This window comes from Hippocampus comes, unplaced genomic scaffold (assembly GCF_001891065.2).
Source record: "Hippocampus comes isolate QL1 unplaced genomic scaffold, H_comes_QL1_v1.1 scaffold152, whole genome shotgun sequence".
Taxonomy (NCBI): Eukaryota; Metazoa; Chordata; class Actinopteri; order Syngnathiformes; family Syngnathidae; genus Hippocampus; species Hippocampus comes.
The window spans coordinates 261,636-277,350 of NW_017805849.1; the positions used below are offsets into that span (position 1 = coordinate 261,636).

General features: G+C 49.0%; 1 protein-coding gene across 4 annotated transcripts in view; it reads right to left on the reverse strand.

Annotated features, from left to right (window-relative positions):
* Positions 1-13,228: 13,228 nt before the first annotated feature.
* The window catches only part of abtb1 (ankyrin repeat and BTB (POZ) domain containing 1), a 9,175-nt gene continuing 6,688 nt past the window's right edge, over positions 13,229-15,715 (reverse strand). For 3 of the 4 annotated variants that reach the window (XM_019888466.1, XM_019888463.1, XM_019888467.1), the window contains 4 exons: positions 15,500-15,598; positions 15,241-15,408; positions 14,839-15,039; positions 13,229-13,665 (listed from right to left, as the gene is read on the reverse strand). In XM_019888466.1, coding sequence (XP_019744025.1) covers positions 13,459-13,665; positions 14,839-15,039; positions 15,241-15,408; positions 15,500-15,598 — 675 coding nt within the window. In that variant the 3' untranslated portion in view covers positions 13,229-13,458. The remainder of the gene's footprint in view (positions 13,666-14,838; positions 15,040-15,240; positions 15,409-15,499; positions 15,599-15,715) is intronic. The other variant, XM_019888465.1, reaches the window with a different exon arrangement.

A 15,715-nucleotide genomic window follows, 5' to 3' on the forward strand; every position in this document is an offset into this window, starting at 1 on the left:
AAAAGAACGGCGGGCAGGGGGGGGGGGGGGGGGCGCTTTCACTCTGTAGACCTGGATAACGCTCACACCGGCACGGAGCGGGGGAGGGCGGGGGGCCATCGTGCAAACTCCACGCGGGAAAGCAGAAGAGTCACGCGAGCAAAATCAGAGCCTGCCTAGCGACGGGCGCTAGCGGGAGAATTCGACGGCACTTCTGTTCCTCTCAGACCCGCGAGCTCGGCCCGTTTGGGTTCTCGCGAGACTCACCGGTGGCCCACAACGGAAGAACCAAATCTGCATGTTTCGCGTGCGCGCGGTTGTGCGACTTGTTGACAATTCACTGCGAGGTCTGCCCGGCTGTCAGTCAAGCCGCCCTTCATGTTCTTCTCGAGACAAAACGAGTTTGAGTGAATCAACAGCACCTCCGGCGGCTGATTGCGTGCCCTACATTTTGGGGCAATCGATCTTCCTTTGGCTTCGATAAATCGACAGTCACGACACATACGTGAGAATCCTTTTCCGTCGCAACGTCATATTCATGACATGAGGTCGATGCGACGCTAATAAAAACGCAAAGCGGTCACAGGCTTCACACACCGCAAAAAGACGACGCGCATGCAAAGAGCAAAACATGTTTGCCACATGATTCTGTTACAGTGAAACTCCTCTACAACGAAACCCACATGGGCGAAAATACCCCCTTGTGGAACAAAATGTTCATGCATGAAAGCCATTCCGACTTTTCTGCTCTCCCTACGGCGAAAAGTCCCCCTGTTCCGTTATACGAAATCTTTTTCTCTGCTCTTGCCTCGCGACGAGATTCACTCCAACGAAAACAAACCTTCCGCAAAAGTCTTCATCCAACCTCAGCACGCCACAGCGACCTCTACTGCTTCGTTCGGAAACGGCAACAGCCACCGCCACACTGGTTTAAACATGCGCAGTAGTCCAGGAAGTATTTGTTTCAGACGCAGCAGCACGAACGTTACATTGCTAAAATGGCGACAAAACGGACCTTTGCAGACCAAGGAGTGAAGAAAAGAAAAGCATTCACGCTTGAAGACAGGATAAAAGTCATAAAAATGAAAGATGGAGGAAGCAAATGAAAAGACATTCTGCAAGAAATTGATGGAAGTGAAAGTAAATGCTGATCGTAAATTTCGCAATTCCTTTCCCTTTTTGTCTTTCTACGCTGCTATATAAAGTGCCAAACAAGTGTATGCTCATACTTATACACTATTGGAATAAAAATAAAAAGTACACCTATACGTTTTTTTGTGTTTGTTCGTGTTTACGTCTGAGATAAATTTTGCGACAGTGAAAAGTCCCCCGTTGTGAAAAATGTCTTGCTGCAAACATGATTTCGTTGTAGAGGAGTTTCACGGTATATAAAGCTAACTAGACTCCAAAAGACTGAAAGCTTTTCATATCAGCTGAGATGTGAGGATGACAGGAGTGGACGCGGCGCGCTTGGCAACGTCTGACGAGTCATACGATGATGAAAAGGACAAAACATACTTTCATCTGCGACGAGGCACCGTGTCAGCCTCCTTTGATGAAAGCCAAATTGCTGCTGGTCATGCCCATAAAAACGTTGGCTTCAAGGGACCCTTTCGGCATCATGACAAGGGAGACGACAATTTCACGGACATGAAAACAGAATTCAGGCGACGTCCTCAAAATTACTTATTTGCTCAAATGATTTGTTGTGGGTGGTAAAACCATTTTTTTTTTTTGGGGGGGGTGGGGGTCATTTCAACATTCATTACACACACTAGTTAGATATTTCTATAGTACGTCCCCCTCCCTTTTTTTTTTTTAATGAATGAAACACATTTTAAGAGACTGAACACGAAACTGGTGTGTGCAAATGTTTGGCCACTGACAATCTGACCTCAACACTCGTTGATTATTTTGCGACGTTTTCATGCTGACGAGCGATTCCGATGAGGACGCCAGATTTCGTCACGACGCGGACCCGACCGTCGCACGATTGACAAGACTCAGGAAACGATGCGGTGACAAAATCGCTTGTGTCATTCGTTCACAGTGACCAGGTCATTTTCATGGGACGCCTCCCAGACCAGTCACAAAAGGGGAGGGTGGGGAGTACATACTGTGTATTCCCGCTGTTATTTTGGTCAAAGAACTAACTTTACAGAAGTACTTGCGCGAGACCACGCGGCCCCCCAACCACTGGTCGGCGGACCAGTACCGGGCCACACGGCGACAGACCTGCGAGCCGTGAGCAAATTGACTCCGTCCGACGTGGCGGAGGAAACGCGCGCGACTCTCGCCCATCGGTGTCCCTCTCCTACGGTTGGCTAGCTAAACAGCTAGCTAAACGGGAGGCCGACGGGCGGCCACGACTTCCGAAGACGAAGTATTTTGGACAAAAGAAGCGACGACGAGGAGGAAGCCGTCGTGCGAGCCGTGTCGCCCGAAACGAGGCGGGACGAGGATCCCGGTGAATCATTTCGACAAGTAGCTGATTGTCGCACGCGTTCACTCGCTCATGAAACAAACACTCGGCGTCAGCGACTTTTGCTGCCGCACTCCAAGTCTTATCCGCGCTGCGTCCTCTAAAATTTCCGTTTCACCAAAACAATCGCCGGCACGCTCTGTCAGAGGGTCCCCCCCCGCAACATTTTTTTTCACAATCTGTGAACGTGTTGCAACGGTTCTGGTATGTGGGCCACTTTGAGTCCTTGTCCTCCATTGTGCCACGCCACGTGCTTTATCTTCTGTGCACTGTAAACAAGTCCGCTATGAGCCTATAACAGAGCCTAATAAGGAAACATGGATGCAGTTTTTTTTCTCCCCCGGCCCCCCCCAGTCTGTTTTGACGCCACTCGATGCTTCGAGAGGGAGTCCGCATTGGCCGGCGTGCGACAATCAATGACCGACGAAGAGGGTCCTTGACAGGCTTTGTGCCGGTGATCAGGAATCGGCCAACGACAAGTAGCGTCCCGCTGTCACGCACGCGGGGCCCCTCTGAGCTGTGCATGACAACGGGATCCGGGGCATTTTGGTCCACGTCATGCTCCGCGAACTACATTTGTTATGTAACGTTTTCGCAGTCACTGTCGCAACGATTTGGAGAGAGATAGCTTCACATTCATGGATGATTCGTTGAGAGGAAAAATCAAAATGGAATTAAAAAAAAAATGCAACGGTGATTTAAATGTCATTGAAAGGGGAAATTAAACGACAGTCACGGGGGGAAAATGATTCCCTCAATTTCTTGTTGATTTTCATGTCTGATACCACTGACGGTGTACCTATCAACTAACAACAAAAAAAAACAAACAAACCTCGGAATGCCTAAAAGTGCCGGTTTTGGCAGAGCAATGCCATAGCGCAGAGGTGTCAAACTCATTTTTGGTGCGGGCCACATTTTAGTGACCGTTTGACTTGGAGGGCCGTTGTGACTGAAACCATAGAAAGAAGTCAAGAGCAACTGTTGATTCAAGTATTGTTGAAGTTACGGGGTTTTGGTAACAAGAAAATGCTTTGAATATATCTCTTATTGATTACATGTGAGAATTCAAAATTGCAGTCGACATTTTAGAAAGGTATCATGGAAGTCGACGTGTTTGAGCTGCTTTCGCGGGCCACATAAAATGACGTGGCGGGCCAGATCTGGCCCCCGGGCCTTGAGTTTGACACCTGTGCCATAGCGGGTGATGTCAAGAGATTTGGAAGAAAATGTCTCCGTATCGGCTCTTCTTACAAGAAAGGAATTCTCGTGAGCTCATTTTTTTTGGGTAATTCTCATTGAAGCAGGCTGGAGCGGCCATGTGAAAGAAACAAGGCTGCGCCAACGTTATATTCCCCCCCGATGTTCACCGACGACATCCAACGCGAAATGATGGCACGCATCCTTTAAAATGCGTTCCGTGCGGCTGAGCTGCAGGTTGAATCGCAAGCAAGATGAGAAGAGTTCAAAGCAAATATTGGCGGTTGACACAGTCCGTCATTGGCTGAGTGACGAATCAATTAACGCTCCAGAAATGCACGCCGAGCAGCAGTCACCTCCGCGTGAACGAGAACGAGAAAGCTTGAACGGCCAAAGCTTTTTTTTTTGGCGTTCAGACGGCAGCGAGCGCATCTTCTCGTCCACGAGCATCCCGAAAAGCATTCCTCGTCACGCGTCCTCCTCGCCGTTATGCCGTTTCGCGGATTTACCTGTCGGGGGCGGGGGGTGGGGGGCGAAGTCGACGTCGCTCAACGTTGATTGAAACAATGAAGGCAATTTTCCCGCGTGAGCATGACGCTTCGCCTTAATCGCGGTTTGAGTGGAAAATCACCAGCTTCTCCGCTCGACAACCTCTTAAAGCGACAGACGCCACGAGCGCACCTGACTCGCCGAGCCGCCGCCGCTCCCCCCCTCGCCCCCCCGCCCCCAAAAAGAAAAACAAATCATCATTGTGCTTGTCACGTTGCGAGGTGGTGGTGGACCCCAAAAAGAAGGCAAGAGGGGGGACTTGACACGTTGTATTCAAACACAGAGAAAACTAAATCCTCAACAAAACAAAGTCCTGAAAACAAAAAGAATCCAGGGTAGGAAACCAAAACCATGACTAAAGCTAAAACCTAACAGTGACTGAAAACTGACTGAAACAAACATGACAGCAACAACCAAAGAATGACCCGACACCGAGCGAACGACCTAACGACCAACAGGTGTGCAGCTGCAGGGGGAGAGCCCTACAGTGCCACCTGTTGGTCACAAAGTGAAACATGACAGCGCTCTTCAGAGACGCGCAACGTCGACTCACTCGTGCGCGTTTGCCCGTCAGCTTGGGGCAAGCCCGCCACCGCGCCGTCAAGATGCCGAAGCCTTTGATCCAGTCGTCAGAACTGGAGTCACGCCGCATCGTTCCTCCTCACCAACGACATCAAAAAGTTGGGAGTCAAATCTGTCGCGGGTCGTAATGACAATGCCATTTGGATTTTGGGACGCCAAAGAAGAAGCGATCGCACCACAGCCCTGACGATAACGTCCCCCACGCGTCTGCGATCGTGACTGCACATTTGGAACAAAGCGATCCGTTTTGACTCGAGCAATTTGTGATTCATTTCTTGGAGCGACGATGCATTTATGGGAAGAGTCGGCGCTTCTTGGGACGCGTCGCAAAACTGAAAGGTCGCACGGGTTCATGTCAGCGGGCACAGTACGTCGGTGATGACATCTTGGCAACATAAAGTCAAACAGCAATGTCTCTTGCGCGAGAGCTCCCGCCAATAACCGCCTACGTCGGTTCACGTGTGGGTGTGTGTGGGTGTGGTCGCGTGAGTGATGGCAGCCGCTCTTGACTTCCCGCCTAGATTTGATCGGGAAATGGGCAAATTCTGCTCTTTCATTCATTTGAATGAAATCAGGGCGGCACGGTGGGCGACTGTTCTCCCCACGCCTGCGTGGCTTTTTTCCGGGTAGTCCGCTCTCCTCCCACATTCCAAAAAACTGCACGCTAGGTTCATGGAACCCTTGAAATTGTCCCGCGGTGTGAGTGTGAGCGCGAATGGTCGTTGTCCGACGTGTGCGATTGGCTGGCGACCGGTTTCGGGGGTTCCCATGACACATGACGATTATATATTTCTATGGATATTTTCTTTTCCTATGTTTTTTTCATATTTAGGAGTTTGCCCGTTTTTCCAGGGTTTCTTCCACCATTTTCTCCCGTTTCTCGTGGAAACCCGAAATTGAATCTTTGAAGATATGGGTGGCTTTGTGGGGAGAAAAAGAAAATCCCCGTTGTTTTGGCTTTTGTCGGTTTGTCGCTTTTTGGCGGTCAAATTCATGAAGGTGCCACCCACAGCGTGGTCGGTCGGTCTTTCACAAAAAGGCGCCCGTCCTCTTGTCACTCTTGTATGACGGCCTCCTCATGATCAAAGACGTGTCAGAATGCTTTTTTTTTTTCTTCTCGATTTTTAAACTTTAACAGCCCAACAGGTGGCGATTTGCGGCGTGCGCACCGTAGAATCGACCGTAAAATGCTTACCGATTTTGTCAATGTGATTACTGTTTAACCTTTCAGCGAAGATAGGCTCGATGATCTACCGGCGGAGCACGTGGAAATGATTCAGCAGAAACATTTGAAGGCTGCGCATCGTTTGTCTCTTTTGCACGACTCGCACGATTCCAACTTCGCCTCGGAAGGCACCGTCTCGTCTCTTCGATTTACCGCCGCCGCCCAATAAAAGGAAAGTGGCATTTCGGCTCTTTCAGTGTCACCCCGGCGATAGAAAGGCGTCGTAAAGGCTTTCTGACCCCCCCCGAGGCAGGCAAGCGCTCCAAAATGCAAGTGTGGGCTCTCACCATTGGGCGACAAACACAAAGCTTGAATATCAAGTAGCTGAAGTCAAATGAGGGAGAGAAAAAGAAAAACTCAAGGCGAGCTTCCAAAGGCTGCCGCGCGCTGAGATTTCAATCTCTCTTTTTTCTTTTCTTTAATGCGTGACGATAATTTGCCTCGTCGAGCGCTTCACGCGTTTATTCGGCGACTCTTTCCTCTTGGCTCAGGTTGTTGCCCTGCCCCGTGTTGGGGGTTCTGTCTCGGGTCAGAGCGGTCACGCGGCGACAGTTGGAGGCCTCGCCCCCTATGCAGACGCCGTCGTTGTTTTCTTCTGCCGCGTTCCCCGCGACTGGCGACGTTCACCTTAGGTGGAGCTTTATCTCGCTCGCGACGCACAAAGAAAGACGGACGACTGGAGGTCCTCTCTGAAGATCATTCGAGTCCCCGTCGGGTGCAAATCAACCTGCCTTGAAAAATTGACACCCGGCAGAAAAGGCTGCCCTTGATGTGCCTGCCAAATCGGAACCTTGAAAAACACGAGGCTTCCAAAATGCAGAGAAATCAATGCGGCCGGTGGACGCCCTGAAGCGGTCGCCAGCCCATCGCAGGGCACACACAGAAGAACAACCATCCGCGCTCACACTCGCGCCGCGGGACAATTCGAGTCTTCCACGCATGTTTTTGGAATGTGGAAGGAAAGTGGAGTACCCGGAGAAAACCCAAGCAGAACATGAAAACTCCACACAGGGAGGCCGGATCCGGGATCGAACCCACGACCTCTGCACTGTGACGTCGACGCGCTAACCACTGGTCCACCAGGCCGCCGCTACCCAACTCAAATACAGTCAAACCTCGGTTTTCGAACGTCTCTGTTCTCGACCAAATCGGTTTTCGACCCAAAATTTCGAGTTTTTTATGCCTCGGATTACGACTGAAAATCAGTTCTCGACCAAACTGAGCGCACTTGAATGCGCCACTTGACTCCTCCCGCTTTCCTTACACGAGGAAGTGACGCTTCCTCGTGTAGCGTTCCATTGTGAGCAGACGTGCTCAATAAAGATTTTTTTTTTTAAAGAGTGTGGTTTCGGTTTTCGAACAAATCGGTTTTTCGAAAAGCCTTCTGGAACGGATTATGGTTGAAAACCGAGGTATGACTGTCGTTCTTTTTTTTTTTTTAATCTTGATTCCTAAACTAAAGTGTCCATTTCATTTGCGACATAACAGGAGAGTCCACTCGCAGTCGCGGTCGGCGGAAGTCACCTCAAATGCTTCCAAATTGTGTATCGGGCTGCTTTTATTACTCTTTAACCTGGCGGTGACAAGAAGTTCGATGATCAACGCGTAGAATCATTTCCACGCAGCACGTGGAAAGGATTCAGCGGAAAAGTTTGCCGCCGCATGTTTAATGTGTCAATCATTTGTTTCTCGATCCGCTCACGTGCGGGAAGGCCCCGCGTGCGAATGACTCGCATGATTCCAAATTCGCCTTTCAAGGTATAACGTCTTTGAGGGCGATTGTAAAACACGGTCTTTCACAATCACGCGCGATGATGCATCTGTCGTGATAAACGCTCACCGACCACTCCCGTCATATCGCTCGTCGAACAAATCGTAGTTTGAGTAATACCAAGCTAGCATTAGCGCCGTAAGCAAGTTGACGTTAGCCACGGATGCTTGCTCCGTAGCATGACTGATTGGCAATCAAGAATATCAGTAAATGTTATCGCTTTCAAAGTTTTCTTTTTCGGAACGTAGAAAACGGAGAAATAAAACGAGCCGTTGAGCAGAAACATTGCTCGTTCCACGTCGCGTCGGAATCTCTTCAGCTGCTTGATAACCTTTCGCTTTGCTCTGGTTTGCTCGTCTTATGGCCGGTTATTGGCAAACGAGGGATGGGCATTTTTTTAAATTTTTTTTTTTTACTTTCCGGAGATTGAGATTCTGCCATAGTTTGAGCAAAGCTTCTGAAGCCCAAAGTCAGCTCTGAATGCGCCTTTGAGTGCGCGGCAAATGATTGGCACCTTGTCTGTCACGGATTTGTTGTTTTTCCTGAGGCGCCGTGGACTCTTCAAAATCCAATTAGAGGTTCAAGACAGTGATGATTTTTTTTTCTTTTCTCCACAGATTATTTTACTCATATACCAGTGTGAGTTGATACTGCTTTTTCTTTCTTTTTTTTTTTTTTTTTGTTGCAAACTCCCCTTTTAAGGACGAATCATTGATTTGTTGATGTCAGACAGGCTAGTCATTCATTTTCCAAACATCAGACGCTCATCCTTTCAAAATTGGGAGGATATTCTTGGCCTCAGCTCAACACCGATATGTGCGTGGAAAACGAACGGTACGTACGGTCACAGTGAACCGGGAGGGTACCGACACAACGTGGTCTCCGCACGGAAGGCTTTTAACCAGAGAGCGTGCCGTCAAAGCCAACTAATATGACCACCGCTCGCTTCGTCGCCTGTGTCCCGGGCAGCTAATACTCGGAGGGCGTATGTAAGACTTAATCCCATATTACCGCGGCTATGTTAAGTGTAAGCGTCGGCCTGTCACACACAGAGCGGGAAGATAAACAGAATTCCTGCTCGATGAGCTCGGATTCGAGTACCGAGAAGAGTTGAGGATCAAGAGGGCGCTGGAAAAAAAACCTCGGCTGACCAGTTGAAAAATGTCCCGGGGCCCTTGAGTGCCGACACGTTCGAAATGGTTGATGACACGCAAGATGCGAACACCCACATAAAAGCCACATTTCAAATGAGACGCGCGCTGTATACTGAGGTTGGCACGTTGATTCGGAAGAAAGGGGGTTGGCATTTGTGACGTTGGCTCTGTTTATAAGGGCATCTTGAGCGCGGCCATTACTTTGGACGGCGACGTCTGCCCAGCTCCCCCCCCCCCCCCCCCCCCCCCTCCGGGGGTTTTTCCCTCTTTCTCTTAAAAAAAAAAATTTTTTTTTTTTTTTTTTTTTTTTTTTTTTTTTTTTCTCAGAGTGTTACTTGCCCGAAAAGGGACAAATCACTGCGTGGAGCGTAGAAAATGGAGTGGAAGGTCGATTTTCAGCTCAGTGTTTGGCTAAGCACGGCTTTACCTCTCTTTCTCTCTCTCTCTCTCATCCAAATCCCCTGACGAACTGACTCGGATTTTCGTAGGGACGCAAGCAGTGTTGTACATCCTCTGTCCTGGACATACTGGACAGCTTTACAGTCAACAAATGACTAATCTACAACCATTCACACCATAACAAAGAACATACTTCAGGTCGGTCAATGTTGTTTTATTGGAGGCTTCATATGAAATTCGACTCAAAATGAATGCGACGACTATCTTTTAGGTCGACTACATAAGCAATCAAATCATTGAAGTCGCTATCAATCAGTCAAGCTAATTGGGATGTAGCCAAAGTACACACACTCTGTAATTTGGTTCAGTAGAAGAACAGATTCTTGTGTTTAGAGCAAAAAAAAAAAACAGATATGACTCCTTTACTTAAAGGGAGTTTACAGTGTTCAAATTGATAGATTAAAGCCTAAATAGTCACAGAGTGCGCATGTCTCGATCTAACAAAATACAAGAGAGCAGCGCTAACAGTACTAAGCTAACATTTGTACCGCTAACCAGCCGACGTTAGCCACGGCTGCTATGTTGGACAAAGTGTTGCCGTGACACAAAATGTGATTCAATTTTTATGGTTTGAAATGTACAATGAATTTCCAATCAAAAAGGGGTGATCAACTTTTCTGTCGAGCAGAAATGTTGGCAATTCCACGTCGCTTCGGAATCCTTTCAGCTGCTCGAGGTCACTTGATAGATTAAAGCCTAAATAGTCACAGAGTGCACATGTCTCGATCTAACAAAATAGAAGAGAGCAGCGCTAACAGTACTAAGCTAGCATTTGTACCGCTAACCAGCCGACGTTAGCCACGGCTGCTATGTTGGACAAAGTGTTGCCGTGACACAAAATGTGATTCATTTCAATTTTTATGGTTTGAAATGTACAATGAATTTCCAATCAAAAAGGGGTGATCAACTTTTCTGTCGAGCAGAAATGTTGGCAATTCCACGTCGCTTCGGAATCCTTTCAGCTGCTCGAGGTCACTTCACTTGGTTAGCCTTTTGCCCAGTTGTTAGCAAATGCAGATTGATACTGATGGTTTTGACAATTAAGATTTTTTTCTTTCAAAATGCAATCCCCCACCCCCTACCTGATTTTTTTTTGGGGGGGCTGGGGATTTAATTCAGGGGCGGCCCTGTGGTCGAGTGGTTAGCACGTCCGCCTCACAGTGCGAAGATCGATTGTGGCTCCGGCTTTCCTGCGTGGAGTTTGCATGTTCTCTCCGTGCCCGCGTGGCTTTTTTCCGGGTACGCCGGTTTCCTCCCACCTTCCAAAAACATGCTTGGCAGGCTGATTGAACACTCCAAATTGCCCCGAGGTGTGAGTGTGAGTGCGGATGGTCGTTTGTCTGTGTGTGCCCTGCGATGGGCTGGCAACCGGTTCAGGGTGTCCCCCAGCCTACTGCCCGAAGACGGCTGGAATGGGCTCCAGCACGCACGCGACCCTTGTGAGGCTAAGTGGATAAGAAAATGGGTGGGTGGGGAGTGTGGTGTTTAATTCAGTAAGGACGCGCATCCGCTTACACACAATGGCAGCGCATAAGAACCCTTTCATATTTTTGTACTAATACATTTTAAAAAAGGAAAGATCAGCGGATAAAAAATGGGTGGGTGGGGTATTTAATTCAGGAACGATGTGAATCCGCTTTCACACAATGGCAGCACATAAGAACCCATCCATATTTTTGTACTAATACATTTTAAAAAAGGAAAGCGGGAGATTTCTGGCAACCATGAAGGGCATTTCCTCCGTGGCAATTGTGCCCCTGAAAGGTCACAAATGTCTCACCAGTAATCCAAAAGAACAAAATCAGGACAGTCGGAGTCCAGAAGGGCATTGCAGAAGTGAGCGCCACACGGAGCGGCTCCACATGAAATTTGTGACCTTGCAGATTCGTATATACGAGGAGACAGATGTCACGGCGAAGCCTCGATGAGTCAGGCAGAGGCATGAGTCAAGAGCCAAGAGATTTTATCCCCCGCTGCCCTCTTCAAGTTGCTTTTTTTATTTTTTTCTCAAAACACATGGAACTTGTCATTGCGTAATATTAGTCGGCACAGCAGTGGACATGCAACAAAAATTCATGTCTGGGCAGTGGGGAAAGCCGTTTACACACACACACACACACACACACACGCATGTGATAAATGAAGAGTTCTATGATGCCTGTGCTTTGATGTACATTTACTGGGTGTCTTGAAAGTAAAAATAAATTGAAAAAGGCTTCCTCTTGCATTGTAACGTCGATGTGATAAATGAAGAGTTCTATTTCTATGATGCCTGTGCTTTGATGTACATTTACTGGCATGGCGCCGAATGATTCTATAAAGCAATTATGTTATGTCATTATTTGACCAAGAAGGGGCAAAAGGGCAGTGCGGTAATAGTGGGGCGTGCGTAGACGGTTAGATTCCAGTCGAAGAATAGAAGTCTTAAGTTTGCAAAGCAAACTACATAAAGACATCGAAGTAGACCGTCGGTCGCAAGTTCTGCAACTGTAGTTTGCGCTGCACTGGGAAGAGTTTTTCTTTAGATATCTTAAATAAATGCGACGAGGACAATGTTCTCCGAGCAATGACTAAACCCATCGGCGTTGCGTAGCAACAATGAAACATTTGCACAAGAAGCTTGATGGAGGACGAAGTCATTGTGCCGGTGATTCTCGTCGAGTTCAAGAGACTGACGCGGCCGGATGCCAGCGGCTTTGCTCGCTTACATTTTCACTTAATGCGGGAGAGCAGCAACTTTTCTCGGTCAGTCGGCCACAATTTTGTCAAAGACAAGATTCCATCCAAGTAGGTGGCTTATTTTATTTATTTTTTGCCCCCGCTACCCTAACTTCAGTCTACTCTGAACAGCGAGCGACAATGTTGGACAAAAGACAATCTGACAACCTTGAAATGTGTCATTTGAACATGGCGTGTCTCCTCGCGCCATTCTCGACACGTCGACGGAGGCTATTTGCGCAACCGACGTCTTAGCGACACGAGCGCGAGCGGGCCGCAGCTGAGAAGACAGCTCCCCAAAAGCTGAGAAATGCCGCCATCTGTTGGCACAACTGTGAACTACATCCATTTTTCTGAGGACTCACCCCACCGATGTGATCCAATTGAAATGCCGTCACGATGACGCCATGACGTACTAAATCAGGAGTGACAAACTCATTTTTGTCGTGGGCCAGATTGTAGTTACCGTTTCCCTTGGAGGGCCATCATGACATCAAAAAACTCAATAATAACGGTTTATTCAACTATTGCTTAAGTTACTGTATTGAGGGGTTTGGTGACAAGAAAATGCTTACAATATGTCTCTTTATTTATTACACATGAAAATTTGAAATTTTGGTCGAGATTTTAGCAAGCATCATGGAAGTTGACATGTTTGATTTGCTTTTGAGGGCCATAGAAAATGGTGCGGCGGGCCAGATCTGGCCCCCGGGCCTTGACTTTGACACCTGTGTTCTAAATCAAACGCATTAGGCTATCATTACAAGACTCAATATGGCTGAAATAGAAAGCTTTTTTTTTTTTTTTTTTGCCTCAGCCAAAATCACTTTCATCATTTGTTTTTTTTTAAAGCAAAACAATAGGCGGATTTAACTTGAACGTTGAAGCCACCGAGAGCACCTCGGAGTAACCCCAGATAAAGTTCAGCTGTTCTCATATATACACGATGGAAAAATAGTAGTCAGTCTTAGGAAGTCAACAAAATATGGCAAATATTACCAGGAAGTGGACGTCACTCCAACAGACTTTTTTTTTTTTTCCAATTAGGTTGTACGAATGACAGGACACGTGAATGGTGGAAAAAAAAAAGTTTTAAAATATATATATATATATTTTTTACACCACAGAAATGGCAATAAAATGGGGGGGTGTAGACTTTTCCCACTTACTTTACTTGGCAAGACGGTATATGTATGACAATCCATGCAATAGTCCCCATTCTTGTTTACAACTAAAAATAGGTTCGCTACAATAACGTAACAACGTACCGTGCCGATAAAAGTTGCCTCCAACCGGAGAAAGCGAGGTTCTTTTCTCATGCGCGTTGGACCCGAAGAGGCCTTCAGCAGTCAATGTCGATGCTAAAGAGCAGCTCTTCCAAGGCCCCCAGCTTCTGATTGGCCTCCTCGATGGCACTGTAGGTCTGCACGTTGCTGGCGATGTGGAAGCGGATGTCGTCGATCAGGGGGACGGAGTCGGTCTCGTGTCGCTTCTCCAGCAGGGCGGCGTCCTCCTTGACCATCTCGGCAAACTCCTCCTTCTCCACCAGCTGCGGCGGAACACGTGCCGGCAGCACCCGGGCGGAAGACGACAGCGAGGGAAAGCCATCAATCGCAAAACGGTGGCCATTTTTGTCGCCGCGCTTTCCGGCAGCATCGTCGCGGTTACGAAATACAAAGTCTCCGCGTGAAAGGCCAACAGAAAAGAAACGGCCGACAACCCAGTTGGAGAAGTGTCACCGCTCTGTTGTGGTTGTTTGTCTATGTGTGCACTTTGATGGGCTGGCGACCGGTTCAGGGTGTCCCCCGCCTAACTGCCCGAAGACCGGGCCGGGTTAGCCTCCGGCACACCCGATAAAGGCGATCAGATAACGGATGGACGGATGAACAAAATAAAAGGCAGGAAATATTCACGGCAGCAATGTGGTTTTGGCAGGAGAGAGCTGTCGCGTTCTCCTCTGATTTGTGCCAAATCCGCACGTAGGCAGCTCAGGTCCTTGACGCCGCTGCCCCATCATGAGCGTCGCCTAGTAACGTGCTCGCCGCACACTAAACAGCAGGCTGCAGCGCGAGTTTTAAAAATGTCAAGTTCAGCAGATACCCCCGAGGCTCCATCGGGTCCTCAAAAGCGGAAACGTCAACAAAAATACAGACGAGAGCGGAAAGTGGCAAGCCCTCGGCTATTTCATTTCAGTCTTTTCCTCTTGCAGTCCCCAGACAGGTTTGTTGAATTGACAGCGTTTCGTACGTGTGCCCTGCAGGAGGCCGGCCGGGTCCACCTGCTCAAGGTCAGGCTACGAAGGGCTTCGTCATTGTTCAAAGTACTAATCTTTGTTTCACGAACGGCACCTTTTTCAGGCGACTTGCGTCTTTCAAAAAGAACAACGTCTGCTTGGGGTGCAGTGATCGTCATATTTAGTCATACAAAAATGTGTCATATGAATAACATGCCATGCACACCTCCCCCCCCACACTCACAATCGGCTCGGGACCGGTCCGCGGGTTACCGGGCGATTGCGATCTATGTATTGAGCACGCCTGTTCTGGCGGGACGGCGCGCCAGCGTGACAAAAACTCCAGTTTGCCGTAGTCGCCTGAACAAGAGGCCGCGCCGGAGCAATTTTTCCAAATCGCGCTGATCATTTTGCGATTGCTGCACGTTCCTCGGGCTCGTCCGCATCACTCGAGTACTGTTCTCATGCCGAATGTAGAAAAGCACCCACCCGCTCAATGATTTTGGCCATGAACTCGATGCACTGATCCTCCAGCCGAGAGAGGCGGAAGAGCTTGGCCGTCTTCCACACGCACAGAACGTTGTCCTCACAAAGGTTCTTGGCGAGGGTCTTCCCGCACAGACGTTTCAGCCCCGGCAGCAGGTACACGTCGGCCACGCACAGGACGTCAAACGCGTTCTCCTGCGTCAGCTGGACAGCAGCAAGAACCACCCGGCGGTCAGACCGTATCCGCGGACATTCATAGCGAACCGGCGCCGTGCCAGATGAGCGCGACGCAGTCAAAACATGTCGGCCGGCTTCGCCCTCGCCAATTACGGGGGCAATATTGAAAATCAGCCGGCCCCCAAATTGTGCATGGGATGGGATGTACGCTCAACCAAAAGGTCAAACCTGCGCGTCGTCGCTGTAGATGTAGTACATGACATGGGTGAAAATCTGATGAGAGATGTTGTGCAGCGTGATGGCCGGCGTGCTCGGCTGGGACTGAAGCTGCTCTCCCTCGCTGAAGTGGTCCTCCAGCAGGGCTTTAAAGTAATCGCTGCGCCCGCAGAAAAACGCCTGGAGGAATGCACCCGCACGCAAGAAAAGGCGGTCGGGAGTGAAAGCGCGGCGGCGGCGGCGGGTGGCAACCAGAGCAAAGCTTTCCAACCTTATGACACAAGAAGTCGTAGCCATCGACTCGAAAGCAGACGTCGGGGTAGGTGTGCAAGTGGTCCACCCGGTTGAAGGGAAGCGCCCCGAATCCAACCTGCGGAGACGCCGGAGCAAAAGGATGGATTTGCCCTTGAAACTCTTTTAAGAGGTTCGGCATCACCGCCGGCTGATTGGGCGAATGCGAACAGCGCCGGGGGGGGGGGGGGGGGGG